This window comes from Electrophorus electricus, chromosome 14, assembly GCF_041902795.1.
Source record: "Electrophorus electricus isolate QZ-2024a chromosome 14, ASM4190279v1, whole genome shotgun sequence".
Lineage (NCBI taxonomy): Eukaryota > Metazoa > Chordata > Actinopteri > Gymnotiformes > Gymnotidae > Electrophorus > Electrophorus electricus.
Window position 1 is genome coordinate 21,136,393 of NC_137510.1, and position 15,218 is coordinate 21,151,610.

At 42.2% G+C, this 15,218-nt stretch overlaps 2 protein-coding genes across 2 annotated transcripts in view; one reads left to right on the forward strand and one right to left on the reverse strand.

Moving 5' to 3' along the window:
* Positions 1 to 355: 355 nt before the first annotated feature.
* tg (thyroglobulin) overlaps positions 356 to 15,218 on the reverse strand; it is a 31,851-nt gene continuing 16,988 nt past the window's right edge. The window contains exons 30-46 of the mRNA XM_081696467.1: positions 14,053 to 14,164; positions 13,660 to 13,739; positions 13,383 to 13,520; positions 13,134 to 13,199; positions 12,527 to 12,661; positions 12,284 to 12,448; positions 11,945 to 12,149; positions 11,753 to 11,840; positions 11,402 to 11,540; positions 10,727 to 10,920; positions 5,889 to 6,053; positions 5,514 to 5,681; positions 5,162 to 5,349; positions 2,697 to 2,804; positions 1,574 to 1,714; positions 1,266 to 1,459; positions 356 to 1,009 (exon numbers count right to left, since the gene is read on the reverse strand). Coding sequence (XP_081552593.1) covers positions 873 to 1,009; positions 1,266 to 1,459; positions 1,574 to 1,714; positions 2,697 to 2,804; positions 5,162 to 5,349; positions 5,514 to 5,681; positions 5,889 to 6,053; positions 10,727 to 10,920; positions 11,402 to 11,540; positions 11,753 to 11,840; positions 11,945 to 12,149; positions 12,284 to 12,448; positions 12,527 to 12,661; positions 13,134 to 13,199; positions 13,383 to 13,520; positions 13,660 to 13,739; positions 14,053 to 14,164 — 2,423 coding nt within the window. The 3' untranslated portion in view covers positions 356 to 872. The remainder of the gene's footprint in view (positions 1,010 to 1,265; positions 1,460 to 1,573; positions 1,715 to 2,696; positions 2,805 to 5,161; positions 5,350 to 5,513; positions 5,682 to 5,888; positions 6,054 to 10,726; positions 10,921 to 11,401; positions 11,541 to 11,752; positions 11,841 to 11,944; positions 12,150 to 12,283; positions 12,449 to 12,526; positions 12,662 to 13,133; positions 13,200 to 13,382; positions 13,521 to 13,659; positions 13,740 to 14,052; positions 14,165 to 15,218) is intronic.
* Positions 6,609 to 10,770, forward strand: sla1b (Src like adaptor 1b). Its single transcript, XM_026999958.3, has 7 exons — positions 6,609 to 6,908; positions 7,772 to 7,871; positions 9,124 to 9,210; positions 9,312 to 9,409; positions 9,560 to 9,691; positions 9,837 to 9,963; positions 10,298 to 10,770. The coding sequence occupies exons 1-7, from the start codon at positions 6,830 to 6,832 to the stop codon at positions 10,521 to 10,523; spliced, it is 849 nt and encodes a 282-aa protein (XP_026855759.2). The 5' UTR covers positions 6,609 to 6,829; the 3' UTR covers positions 10,524 to 10,770.

The following is a 15,218-nucleotide window of genomic DNA, read 5'->3' on the forward strand; positions in this document are numbered from 1 at the left end:
CAGCTAGCATGTCTGATCTTGGGCTGAAAAAACATTTGACAAGAGAACTTCTTCCAAGCTACAATTTTTCTATTTTCATAAAACTACATGATCAAAGTACAATGAGAAGAAAACTGTATTCTGAATGATCATCTTTTCTTTCTTAGTTAGTTACATAGTTAGTGTACAGTGTGTGCTATATAATTTGATATTACTTTGGTAAGTATTCATGGATATTTTATATTCTAATGAGGGATACAGTTATCTTTCTCTTTTTCTTGGAGGCAAATGATGGAATTTACGCTGCCCAAGTTAAAATGTTAAATCCACATATTACATGATATGAAAAATAGTCTGGTTTTGGTCTGGTTTATACAGGACAGAAGACAGCATCCAGCTGGCTGGAACAGAACAGCCAAAGACACACAATGTCTATGAACATGGTGATGAGTCTTGGAATACATTTATTTCAGCAGCTCTGGATCTGGGTGAGACATCTGGAAACTTTCACTACTACAACAGTCCTGCTGCTTTATTGCCATGCTTATCCCTCCACCCAACCCTAATTAACATGTTAAAACAAAGACTGTGTCAGACCATTTTACTGTTCACCATGGGTGTCATGATCTGGAATACCTACAGCAATTATTGTTAACTGCAATCAGTTTTCTTTGTGCAATTAATAGTTTGTAGTTGGCAAAAAGACTGTGATATACAGCAGTGAAAGGAGAGATGAGGAACTTTTTTGTTTTCAATATGCAGTTATATAGTTTAATTCCTGCATCCAGAGATGAATCATTAGAGCAATAATATATTGACAGAAAAACATAAATTATGTTTTGGCAGCTGAAACTGAAATGGTCTTGGATTAACAATTAGTCATTGTTGGCAGTTTAATTGTAAGCATCCTTCTCAGACTTGGGTGGCCTCTGTGAGACTGAAGCGCTGAAGTCAGACGAAGGCACTGGCTCTGCTGCTGGATTCTGCGAAGTTTCCAATTCTCCCACAGAATTTTTGCACAAGTGTTTGCCTGAAACACAAGAGAGCAGAATAAACAGTTTAAGTAACTGAAAATGTGCAAGTGAGGATATATTCATTTCTCGAATCATAGCCAAAACAACAATACCACTACCTCCAACAAAACCTAAGCACAATATTCAGACCATCAAGCAGAACATTAAGACCAAAGGAACTGTTTTACTTGCATATGACTTGATGACACCTGTACTTATTTTCTGGGAACCCCCCTCACTCCTCAAGCTCACAAACAGTGAAGTGTTACTGACCGGTAGAGAAGCTCAGAGCTGGCACATACTGGGACCAAAAAGAGCAGTGGGATGCCTGTAGGCCATTGCGGTTTCTGAGGGCAGGGGACAGCTCCTTATAGTTCTGCCCACTTGGGTGGGGCAGAAACTGAGGCCATGGAGGCAAAACCTCACCGAAGGACGCTGTAGAGCCAGAGAGAGGCAAATTGGGGTTTCTGAATGGAAAATGAGAAGGGACAGAAGTGAGTGTGAGAAAAGCAACACAAACACATATAGGTGCACACAACCTGGTTGTCTTACAGCATACAAATGAGTGATATGCTAACTACCCAGACTTGATGAAGCTGGCCGTGTAGGTCATGATCTGCAAAGAGAGAGTTCTCTCTGTGGAAGTGAAGAGGCCTCGCATTTCGGGTACATGTGGCACTCCAAACACATACTGCACATCCAGAGGCATCGACAAATCAGTGCTGGAACAGGGGAAAAAGAGTCAAATATATCAGATTGGATGTCCAGTTCCATTTAGTCTTTAATTTAATCTTCAGGTGCAATCTGATTATCATGAAGGTTTAGTAATATTTGTGATTTAGCTTGCGCTTTCTATATTAGAATGATGGTGGTTTACGTATGTTAGAAATCAGGCTGTAGCTCCTTGAAATTTCAAGCATTCTTTATATTATTATTATTATATGGTGTATTATTATATTATTATATTATTCTTTATTTTTACATCTTCATTTATAAAACTGAAAATGAGTCAAATTCCGAGGATGCACAAGATGAAAGATAAGTTCATATAGATGACAATTCTGTGAACGTCAGTTGAATGAATGCACTGGATTTTTGTACCCTAAATAATTCATGTCAGCTTTCATTCTTGCTCCCATGACAGGGAGGGCACTGCAAAGACATCTAAGTGCATCTAAGTGGGTATACCAGGGCCTAAATGTCATGGTACGGCCCCTTCCCCCCCTCAAACGTCTCCCGTGTGTGTGTATGTGTGTGTGTTCGTCTGTAATGCCACGCCCTCTCGTGTTTCTCACCTGGTCCTTGTTGTGTGTCATTGTCATGCGTGTATAAAAGTCTCCTCTCTTATCCTGGATGTCGGTGTTTGAAACCATAGCCTGCGTGCTACGTCTTATTAAGTGTATTAATAAAAGTCTGTTTCAACGTGCCTCATCCCCGCATCCTGCTTAAGCCTTCATACGTTACACTAACGGCTGAGTGTATGAGCAACTGAAGGGACCCCGGGTTGAATTATCTAATAGTAATGTCTTACTCCTTAGGGTACGTTCACTCAATATGTATGACATATGCGCATATACAAAACATCTAGACAGCACTTATGGTCACTGTACAAGAGTGCACAATACATGTTACCATGAGTCAGCTAACCTCTGAGCACAGCATGGTCTGATCTGTAAAAGGCGTGAAAATGGCACCAGTCAATACCTGGTGTGTGTCATGTCTCCAGGCAAGTGGTACATGTAAACACTGGAGCGGGTGTTGGAGGCCCAGAAGCTGGCCATGCTCACAGAGGGGCAGGTGATGAAGAAATCTCTGCAGCAGGAAAAAAACCCATGAGTAAGACCACTTGATCTATGTTGCTTCCAGTGATGAAGCCATATCAAATAAATTCTTCTCAGTATTACATGATAATACTGAAGTGACCCAGCTGCTGAGTTTCTTTTCCTGCTATGCCAAAACTTGACACATTTCCCTTAGATCATTGTTACTAACAAAGATAAAGAGCAACAAAACAGATGGAATTTTCATTCCCCATCTGCTGATTATGAAACGCGTTCATCCAGCACTACTGATGATGACCATTTTCCATGATTTTACTCCTTTCTTTTCTTTTTTTAAATGTTTTTATTTATGGAAGATCCGAGGAGAGCAAGACACAGAGACTCAGGAATGGCTCAGCACCCTGGATTAAGCCAGACTGCAGACTACATGCGATGTCCTCTTTTCTTGCCCTAGGCCTTATGCGATCATGTAACTGAAAGGAGAGACAGTGCCTCCCCTCCTCTTCCTAACTCTCTTTAGGTGGTAAGGTCAACATTCCTGTGTTCTAGAGAAAATATGCAAGTGCACCTTAAACCCCTAAAAGTCTGCTCATCCATATGCCACATTATGTAATAGTTTCCAAGGCTCTAATTCTTTCAATAACATTCCTTCGGTTCCTCCCCAGCACTCTTGACTCCCATTGGCGTCTTTGGTCTAATGCACTCCTCTGAAGAATGCCATATATTTACACAGAGTGACTTAAAATGGGTCTACAGTTACCAGAGCCAAGACTGTCCATGCTGTCTTATGTTTAAGACTAAACATGGATTTCAGTCTAATCCTGTTACACCAACACATCTAAGAAACCCTAAATAAAGAATTTCCTTTAAAACAGCTCTACAGCATGTTTAACTAGACTAGGTTTAACTAGGTGTGGGCAACATTTCACAGAAGTTATAGAGGATACAGGTAAATTCCCAGTTCCATTTACTAATACGACGCACACAGAAGGCATCCAGCTTACAGTTTCTTGGGTCAGACACACATGAATCCAAACAAGGTTTAAGGCTGCATTTAGGCTCTGTCAAACACACAGTCTGGGGCAAAGTCACAGTGGTTCTTTATGTGAGTCTATTACAGGGGTGCAATCATGATTGCATGCATATAGCACCTGTAGGAAAGCAGCACAGAGACTCCTGAGTACATGTGCACTCTGGTGGTGACTATGCTGCAGAGGAAGCTGCATGTTGGCAGGCGTATTGCATGTGTGTCAGATGCTGTCCATGCTATATCTGACAGTAGTCATTACTTGGGCAGGGTAAGGCACTTGACTCTCCCTCCATTCTTTCTCTCCACTCCCTCTAATTCTCTCTCTCTCTCTCTCTCTCTCTCTCACTTTCTCTCTCTCTCTCTCTCTCTCCCCTTCTCTTTCTCTCCTTCACTAAACAGCATTTAGGCCACTGAATCAAAGTGGTCATTCGTTGTACCTAAAAGTTATGCAAATAATTTTTTTTTTGGTAGCAATCGGGAAGCAATCAATATACCAATATTCTATGAGACAGAGCAATCCAAATGACAAAAAGCAAATCTGCCGGATTCGGTTTCCAGAGAGCGAAAGCTCAACACACTGAGCACTAAGAACATGCTGTTCCACACATTATTTGAGCATTTCTATCCTGCAATCTGTAAATAATCCTGACTTGTGCACAAACACACAGAGACAAAGAGAACCACAGACAGACACATACGTCTTTGAGCCTTCTCAGCTCTGGGTCTGACTCTTTTTCACTGCATTGGCAGCAGCTTCATCCATTCAAATGCTGATCATTATGAGTGCAAAAATGATCTCAGGTCAGTACAAAAAATGTCACCTATTTTTCATGCTCTGTAACCACCATCTATTTCAGCAAAGTTCAGCTGTGCTACTTCCTTCTTCTTGCCCACAAAACTACACCCTTCTTATTATAAGTCTATGGTGACTGTCCTACTTTTTTGACTGCTCTATTTTTTTGGCTTTTTTACTGCTCTATTTTAAAGGGAGGCAAGCATACACATATTTGACTGCTTTGTGCCCATAACACAAACCTATTTTTACTTAATTCTTTAGCATGTTTCACCACTAAACAAACTCGACTGTGTCCTTGTAAAATAAAATGGCCATGTCTCTCTTCAGAGGCTACTAAGAATACCAGAGAGATTAAAGCAGTTGGTAGTTTAACTGCATGGCAGTAATTGACTGCAAATTAAAAATTCAAGCTAAGAGTAAGCACTGGGATGAACTGTGTTGCACTGAAGATTCAGGAAGGACTATTTACACACTGAACTTCTGAACATCACCGTGGATGAGAGCAGAAGGCTGGAGCAGCTGGCCATCTTTGGGTTAATAAAATGATGGCGACTGCTCTTACCTTGTAGCATTCTCTAGAGCCCGGGAGAAGACATTGTAGCCAGCGGGGGTCGGAGAGTGGTGCAGGGAGTAAAACCATGTGGCTGCTTCCTTGACAAACACATTGGCATCGTCTCCACCGAGGGAATTAGACAGGGCTTCATAGAAAGCGGTTTTACTGTCTGCTCTTCCCTGAAGCTGCTCAAAGTTCTATTTCAATAACCGCAAAAAAAACCCAAAAACAACAACAGAGGCCACTTCTCAGAATCACAAGAAAGCATAGTGAGATATAAGTGACAAGGATGATGATGGGGTCAGCTCATCCTCGGCGTTAGAGCCAGGGGATCTACTGGGGGCTTAAAGCCATGCTGGACCTTGATGTTCTTGGCTCTGCTGATCAGACCATCCTCTGCCGAAGAGCCGAGAAACAGGGGTGCTGAGAGGAAGTGACCAGAGCGTAGGGCTGTGGAGGGCTCTTCCTCAACCACCACGCCATCCACCACTGGAGCCCAGGCCTCCAGGGGACCACTCACTGCCAGCAACTGCACACAAACACACAATCACATAAGTGGTTCACCGTCAACACATCATTTGAAAAGAAAAAAAAAAAATTTTCCACTGTTAAGGAGGTACTAAGGCTGTAAGGGGCCCTTTTGGGCTATTTTTTCAATCTGGCATGGCAGATGAATGACGCACTGATTTACTCAAGCACAGCTCCATAGTCAGAGTGCAAGTCACAGGGGAGCCACCTTGGTCTGAGCAGCGTTGATGTTCTCAGCTGGCTTCTCTCTCAGGCAGGTTAGTAGCTGCGTGGGCTCCGAGGCTGAGCAGCCCAGCTCTCTGCCCAGAGACAAAGCCTGCTCCCGGGCCTTCTGCCTGCGCATCACTGCTGCTGGAGAGAACACTGACCCACCCTGAAAGAAGCCATGCAGGGTCTCATCAACCAGTGTTCCAAATGCCATCCTCAAAACCTTGCCTTAGCTTTCTTATATTAACCTCTGGTGCTCTATTTCCACTACATCTTCCTTATCAAGAGCATCGTTTCCTGGTTTAATCCAATAATACAAGGCACCACGAGATTACTTTAAAACAGAGTATTTTGAGGAACAAGACAAATAACTTTTAGAAACCTATTTAAGACTGAATTAAGTTAAATCACCATAGTATCACTATATTATCCAACATAATACCACCATGTGTCAAGAAGATTTATATCTCAACATATGTTATTCTTGACACAGAACAGTGTAAAAGGCATGCTATAATGAAATCATACTACAATAACAAAAATATTTTAAAAGGTTACATAATTACCACCACAATGCGGTGGTTTATGCTGTTTGTGATATTTGTATATACTCACTACCAGCTATTAACAGGCATACTGATGTGCTAAAGTGCGCTGAACTCATTTGCATGCTGTAGACAGCTTTATCAGCACTTCCTATTTTGCTTGCTTCTGGAGCGGAAAATGTGGTAAGAAAGACCAGCTTCCCTATTCTGACAGGCTACGTTCAACATCAGCTCTTCCCTACAGCAAGTTTTAAAAATGAAATAAATAAAAAAAACAATCAGCCAGAAGAGGTGAGAGTTCCCAGAGGCCACTGACACACTGGCTGAGACGTGGCCTGGATGGAGAGAATCCAGTGAGCGCTTTCTTAATTTGGGACGTTTCGAGTAGGACCCAGTAATGGGGAATACACAGGCAAGTCAGCAGTCTCAAGAGGACTTCATACAAACTACTACCAGTGACGACCTGACATCAAGAGGTAAGACGTTCACTGACAAACACACCAGGCACTGATAAATAGAATTTACATGTGTGCAGTTTTTTTTCCTTGTTCTCGTCTTTCACTTGTATTTGCCATTATAACGATAACTGCAGTACGGAGGGGACATACATGATTTATCTTGACGTGTGTCAAATATAGCTGCACTTGTGTACGATGTATTGGAAATATTTATAATTGTTGAGTATAATTAGAAAACTGTATAATAAATAATAAATTGGCAAATAAACCAATGACACACATTACAGTATAAACAACCAAGTAAAAAGTGAAAGCGCACCAATAAGTATCAATGAATTCACTGCAGATGTCCTCTAAAAAAGGCTACCTGCACTATCAAATAAATCTAATACAAGGTACCCATAACAAAATTACATGAAATCTGAGAGAAGAAAAATGCGAGCCTCTGAAACCCGAACTGATGAAAAAAAGAATAGCTGATCTGATTAAGGACCCCCTATGAGGGGGTGTCTGCCAGGTCTTTACTCTCTGCTCCTTTAACTATGGTCTGTTTAGCTCTATACAGGAGCAATCACCCTGAAACTAAATCTGAAGGTCATGTGTTAGATAACTTTAATAAAGGTATTTAAACCAACGAAAAGAGTTTAAAAGATTGCTCAAAATAAGTACTTGCTCTTTTGGATGACATCAGAGGACATCGCTACATCAGGTGGAACAAGCCAAGCTAAGTTATGCTTGGTTTTATTAATTCACATTACTTGTATTCTTATCAAAAATTATAAATATGATTTACTGTTAATATATTTTACATCGCAACATTTTTAAAGAACATTGTGCCAAATTCCTCATTTGTTTCAACTCTGATCTTCCTGGTGTTTCAGTGAGTGAGAAGGAGGCAGCAGTGGTGCTAAGCGACTACCCTCCCTCTGAGATGTGTGAGCCCATATTCAGGAGAGGAGATTGGCTGAGACTCCTCTCAGAGTGAGTTTTAGCCTTTCAATCTGAGCGACGACCCTCCCTCTGAAGAGTGTGAGCCCATATTCAGGAGAGGAGACTGTTTGAAGAGCTATGCTTTAAGCAGATCTATATTTTCTAAGTCGTGCTTTTGCCCCACAACACTCCATTTTACTACATGCTTTTTTTTTGTATGTTGTCAGCAAAAAGCAAAGGATTATTATACTTTTTATAACTAGGTTGTGTTTCTATAATCTTTTATGGTATAACAGAATGTTCCAGACAGAATAATCTAACAAGTGAGGCTGTGTTATTGTTTCGAGTCCTCATTTCTCATTCTACTACTTGCTTTTATTGTTTACTATGTTATTCTTGTCAACACAGGACGTGCTGATGTAGACTAAATAGGCAGAGTGCATTTTACGAAAGTCCACACCCTGTAATGGAACATTCTGTCAGTGCACAAGAGAGAAGCTTATGATTTTTGTAGCATAAACTGCTTATTTAAAAAACATATCTTGACCACCACTTTTATAGTCATTATATTACTGGTGTGCTGGAATTTCACTGCCTTTAGTAACTGCCTAAAGCTGCAAAACTATTCAGGACAGGTTGAGTCTTGAATTCCAAAGAAATAGGAAGTGAAATGTGTAACCACCTAATATTTACAGTTTAACTTTTGTCACTTTAATTAGAAAGGAAACCAAGTACTACTTATCAGCCAAAGATTGCTCCATTCTGCAAAATAACTGCATAAGTCCATATATCAGGGTAGTAGAAAGGACTGAAAGTTTAAAACAAATCACTGCACATTTGTTCCACTGCAAAGATTCCAGTGGTCGATAAGAACATCACAGAACACTCTTCCAGAGCAAATGAGATACACAGTATGATCACAGCATTTGATTACTAATAGAACTTCATTTTTAGATGCTCCTCAATAAACATGTGATGAGAGGAGCTGCTACCATTTATGCCATGGGTTAATTTTATTTGACTGATTATTGACTAATATAGAAAGTGAGCGTGCTGTTCCAGCTCCATGGGCTAGTATTTAAGTATATAGAATAAGATACATATGTTCGGATTACATTCCCAACCATAGAATGTCATTCTAGCCTTATTCAAAATAGTAGAGGAAGCAGCAGAATGTCTTGCACTAACTAATAGTGATCTACAGAGGTGTCCTCTTTGTAATAATCTAATGTACATGTCACATATATTACATAAGCATCTATCTGGAAATTGCACATGAGATTATGCTCATTTTTTCTCCCAGCGAGGGCTACTGGTGGAAAGTATACTCTGTCCAGACCCACAAGGAGAACTACATCCCAAGATGCTATGCAGCTAAGGTTTACCACGGGTGAGTGAGAAAAAGCAAGGCTAAAACAGCCATGTTATCGGTAAAACAACGTAGGGTAAAAATCTAAGCGCTAACTCCTACTCCCGGCCCCTTGTTTACAGGTGGTTGTTCGAGGGTGTCGCAAGGCAAAAAGCTGAAGAGTTGCTCTGGCTACCTGGGAACAGAGTAGGCTCATTCTTGATCAGAGAGAGCACAGGAGGTGAGGAGGCCGTTCCTGTGAGACTGTGCCCAGGGAAAATTGCTATGAACTCTTAAGTGTGCGGGCTAATTTGGTGAGAAGCTGACATAGTAGCTTCTCACCAAATTAGCCCGCACACTTAAGAGTTTGGTATGGATTTCGGACCCGCAGGTACCTACAGCTTGTCCGTGCGCCACAGGGCTATACTGCATTACCGGATATTTCGCATGCCAAACAACTGGTACTTCATCTCGCCACGTCTCACCTTCCAGTGCCTCGAGGACCTTGTCAACCACTACTCTGGTAACATCGATCATATAACAAAACCCTTAGGAGGTTGAATGTAGTTATTTCTTTTAGTCCACATTTTGGAGGTTATCCATCGGATCGCCGGCATGGTCGTTATCGTTTGCAAGCCGCGGCCAACCAACTTTGCTCTGGCACACAGATATAGCTGATGGGCTGTGCTGCGTTCTCACTGGACCCTGCCTGGCTGCCAGTGGTCTGACCCAGAGCCAGCCTTCTCAGGCTGCTCTCAGGAGACCACACAGGTTCACCTGGACAGCCATGGACAGGTACGGGGACATCATCAGCTTAACTAAGACAGGTTACAGTAGGACTTTGTTCTGATTTTGAAGTCAAATACTTATCATCATCTGTTTCCTGGTCATTCTTTATGTATTTATTTGTATTGATTAATAGATGATTATTTGGTTGGTTCATTGTTTGATTAACATAGCCGTCAGTTAGCTAGTTAGATAATGGGTTATTAATTAAGATACTTTCTCAAATGGCTTAATCACTGAGCCTGAGATACCTTGAGCCATCTGCATATGCTGTCGTTCATAATGCAATTCAACAGCGCCGTGTTAGTTTTGCTAACTGCACTAACGTGCTGCCCCACCACAGTGCCGACCTCATGCAGCGGAATGCTAAGGGCCTCCCTGCAGGCACAGGCTGCAGCGTCAGTTTCGGTGTGCAGGAAAGTGTGTCCTCCTATCTCTCCGTGGCAGGAGTGGAAGTGACACGGAAGCGCAGCTGGAAACGGAAGAAGTGGACGTCTGTACGCACACACCCAGTGCAGAAACTCAGCAGCATGGTCATGGAGGAGGAGACCTACGCGGAGGTGCTATAGTGAACCACGGGAAACAAACTGGGGGGATGCAGCTGAAAGGCATGGTGTTAATAGCCAAAACCTAAACAGATGTTAAACATTCATTTGGAAACATTACGCTGTGTTTTTGGAAGATGACTTGGTAGATTCATTAGAAGGACTGACTGAGAAAGCCAACAAACACCACGACTCAGACATGGACCTGTGCAAGTTTCAGTTCTTACCATAAGGAGAGCCTGATGGAACAGAGATGAGGAGGAGGAGGAGAGATGTAGGCTGGCAATGTCAGCACCGTTTCTGTCTGCTCCTACTGTAACCTTAGCAGGGTCTCCCCGGAAACGGGCGATATTCTCCTGCACCCACTGCAGAGCCATGGCCTGATCCTGCAACCCAAAGTTCCCTGGGAGAGCGCTGGAACCTGGAGCCACATCAGCACGTGGACTTTGCTACAATCATCTCTAGCCGTATAAGGCAAAGTAGTGCACCTGCTAATGAGTAGAATCATTTCCTTAATGTTGTTAATGCATTAACTATAGCAGTATGGCCATGCAGACTCAACTGTGCATCTTTAACATTGCATTCATTCTGTAAATATTATTAAAAGCATTCAGCATTTATTTTAGGCTGTCCACTGTAGGCACATGTATAATACTGTATATAACTAGCTAGCAAAGTAACTGTCAAGCTTTCACTGTCAACAAAGGTTTCACAAAAGAATATCTTCCACCTTGTATCCTCAGAGAGGCCTTCGAATGGTACTACGAAGTTCCAAACCACATTCATTAATTATGGTTTTCATTTGTGATGCCTAGAACTGCCTGGTTCCATAGTATAGAATAAATCAAATATGACAGCCTATAAAAAAGTGTGTGTGTGTGTAATGCTGAGACATATGGCACCTGTACTGAGGAATCCATATGCAGCCACCCTGAAGCTGGCTGTCACCACAATGATGTTTCCTACAGCTGCAAGGTAGGAGCCATCCAGCAGGCCAGAGGCAGGGTTATGGAAAAACACTAGGACTGATGCAGCCCCTCTCTGTAACATACACAGAACAATAAATATGGCACCAGAAATCAGGGATGCCAAGCAGTGTTGCGCTTACGTACATATGTATGAGTGCGAGTGTATGCGCGCGCGCGCGCGTGTGTGTGTGTGTGAGTGTGAGTGTGTGTGTGTGAGTGTGTGTGTGTGTGTGTGTGTGTGTGTGTGTGTGTGTGTGTGTGAGATAGACAAACATGGGTAACTACCACACTGGTGGGCACAAATATGTTCAGGTAAAGACAGTCTTCACTGGTGTTGAAGTCAGCAGTATCACCAGGCTGCATACAACTGGGTCTAAACAAACAATTAAAACATTTAAACACCATTACCCAAACAACCAGACAATTATAACATGACATTCATGCATACACACACAGGCTCAAAAATGAAACACAGACCGAGCAAATGTGGCGTTCCAGGTGCCTGTCCAATCAGCTGGCTGTGGGGAACTGAAGCGAAGCTGACCAATTGGTGGACGAGCATAAGGCACACCCAGGAAGTAAGTCACACTCTTGCTCTCTGTACCAATCATCTTCACCTCATTTTCACCAAGGAGTGTTCCATGGCCAGTGATGGACACTGAAGTAAGATCTGGCTTCAAAACTTCAAACATGCAATATCCTTAAAAGCCATGACCTGAGTTATCATAATTATTGTTATTTTCTTCTTGGTATTTGCATACTGTTCCACATCATCTGCTGTGATTGGGCTCTAAGGTTCTCAGGCCATTTTCTCACCTGTTCTAAGGTACACGTATTGGGCAGGTTCCTTGGTGAGAAGGACACAGTGCTGGCTGCTGGAGGTGGGGAGGCAGGTGTGGGAGTCTGGGTACATCACACACCTCACTGCTGACTCTCTACTGGCCACTGATACAGCCAAGCAGGAGTCATGCTCCTCACAGGCTGTGGAGAAAGAGGGAGATTTGGAATGTACACACACACACACATACACACCTTTGCACTCTTTTTTTTGACTCTCACCAGCCAGACACCAGTCACGGACGCTTTCCAAGTCCTTCGCGATGTCTCTGCTGATATGAACGATGTCAAACGCAGACACAGAGGAATCCACTAGTACAGATGATGCATCCAGCAACTTCCAGTCTTTCAAATGAACTATAAAGAATTATTAACATATGAACAGCTTAATCTGATAATGTTAGTTTGCAAGTCCATGAGAAATAACATGTCATGTGAGTCCTATGTTGCATGAACATGTATGAACTAGAAAGCATGTATGTGTTGTGAAGCAATATGTTGCTTCATCACCGATATTAGTAAAGAAATATGTTTCTATAAATTTGTAAACTGTAAATCTGTAACGTGTAAATCTGATCTGAAGGCCATATGCAGAGGCAATGTGTTAAACCCTGTTTTCTCTGACTCAGCTCAAATTAGGTAAACAATGCCTGTCACTGCCCTGAATGCATTTCACTGATAAAACCGATAATAATGAAGGGCATTTTACAATAACAGTGTAATTAAGTGGTATTGTAAGGATTAAATGCACATAAAAAAGAGCAGATCCTGATTATGAAATATTCCTAATTAATAATGTAACATAGACAAACATGCATGTGCCTCTTACCAGCCTGTGAGGGAGAGCGAAGTCCGAAGGAAGGGCAAATGCCTGGACTTTCTGTCCACTGATTCACTACAAATACAGGAACTACTGGTCAGGTAACTGCCATCTCATAGGCTGGTATAACACAATGCTGGCAGACAGCAGCGTGCCATTCACTGTAAATATGCAGTATACTGAATATATATGTTTGTGCCTGAACAGCACGCACATGGCTGCCTGCTGGCACACTGAGACAGCAGAACACACATGTACCTGGCTTCTCATACCAGCCGAAAGGGTAAGGCCTTGTCTGCACTGCTGAGGAAGAGCAGTCCTGTACTCTCCACTTAGTGTCGAAATCCTCACCACATGTCTGGATACCCAGACTATTCAGAGTCAGACACAGCACGTCTGACCCAAGACAGGAAGACACGGAGACAGGGAGAAAGAGACTAATATAGCTGCAGTCTCTTATTGGACAAAAGAGTTAAATGATGTTATGACCAACGGCATGATGCAATATACTATAAAAACAACAGTATGCCCCTACCAGGAGCTGCAGTGTCTTTTATGTATCCAATTCCCCTACAGCAAGGATCCTCATCACAGCGCCTCTCACATTCAAAAAACCTGTTCAACAAATCAACAGGAAAGTGCTAAGAGGAAGTAATCACATCATGGGTTCCTCAACCAACCACAACCAAGGATATGCGGTCGGAGTCTACAATGGGTTTTTGTTGTGATTTGAGATTATGTCAGATTAAAGGGTTATGAAATGCATTTCAGAGCTCAAGCCTTTCGCTACCCACGAGAGGCAAAACACAGAAAAAGTGTGTGAGTGAGCATTTAAGGGCACCATGTTTCATCCTGCCAGCTTTCCTCCAGCTGTGTTTAACAGGAGCATTGTGTGGTACCTCTCAGGCGATACTCAGGACTGACTTACCCCTCAGTAATGGGCTTGCTGGACACACTGACTCGGCTGCGCACGGAATAAGAAACCATCTTTTTAAACGGCGCACGGCTGTAGAAGCTCTCCACACTAGAGGCTGGATCAACTGAAGAGAGACAAGGAGAACCAGTTTCTTCTCCTTCCTATGCTCCCTCCAAGAACCATTCATTAAATGCTGTACAACACTTGAACATATTTAAGTAGTGCACAGTCTTTTACACGATAATGAGTTAAAGTCAGAAGATGAAAGAACTGCTATATCATATATCAGTTTGGGATATATGGTTACGGGATACGTTGATTGCAATAATTTCCTCAAAGAGAAGAAAAAGGGATTTTTGTGTAAAACAGCTGATGATATCCTGTGGAAAAGTCCAGCCAGTGTTTTTAAAAACTGTAGAGACTAAGGTTAATCGGTACATCAGAGATATGATACCGCCAAGGTTTCCAGAGGTTCTTGTAGATAAAGCCGCTATTAGAATGGCTGCAGATGAACAGGGTGATGTGTAATGTAACAACCCTAGACAGGAAACAATTTTTACACACATCTTATTATGAAGCGCACACTTCAGGCCACAGCCAGGCGAGGCTTTATCTAAACAAGAGAGAGGCCTGCAGAAGTCAGGCAATTTTCTAACTATAAAAAGACTGCAAGATGCAAAATAAATATATGAACAGAAGATGAGACAAAAAGAAAAACAACAAAGTATACCAAATCACATTTGGCCCCTTTTTATCTGCAAAGAAAACTCCTATAAACATAAAAGTCTCAGATTAAAGTCTCCATCCCAGCAATTAGTTAATAAAGGTTTCACTGATTTGGCTGTCGGCATGGTGATATTTGTGCTTCCCAGCAGGAAGAAAGGTCGTAATAAAGCTTGTGCAGGGGAAAAGTGCTGGAATTGTGAAGAATGGCTTTGATGTTTCGGGAGGAGAGGGTCCTAAAGCTGACTCAGCAGCTAGACATCAGGAAGAAGCCCCCTGCAGCGGCTCTGCTCACAGGAAACATCATTTAACACACATTATAAGCAACAGCAGAAAGACCACATGTTAGGAGTTTATGTTAGCTTCTTACTGCTGTGGAGATTTTAACAGAGCAATAAAATATATCACCCTCTGCAGTGGAAAGGACAGGCTATTAAAATCTTGGTATAAAGGTG

What these genes read in the sequence shown, in the direction of transcription:
- sla1b (XM_026999958.3), top strand. Translation starts at nt 6,830, where the DNA reads ATGGGGAATACACAGGCAAGTCAGCAGTCTCAAGAGGACTTCATACAA. An exon ending in TGACGACCTGACATCAAGAG is followed by an intron (nt 6,909 to 7,771) that starts GTAAGACGTTCA and finishes CTGGTGTTTCAG; the next exon opens with TGAGTGAGAAGGAGGCAGCA. An exon ending in CCTTGTCAACCACTACTCTG is followed by an intron (nt 9,692 to 9,836) that starts GTAACATCGATC and finishes TCTGGCACACAG; the next exon opens with ATATAGCTGATGGGCTGTGC.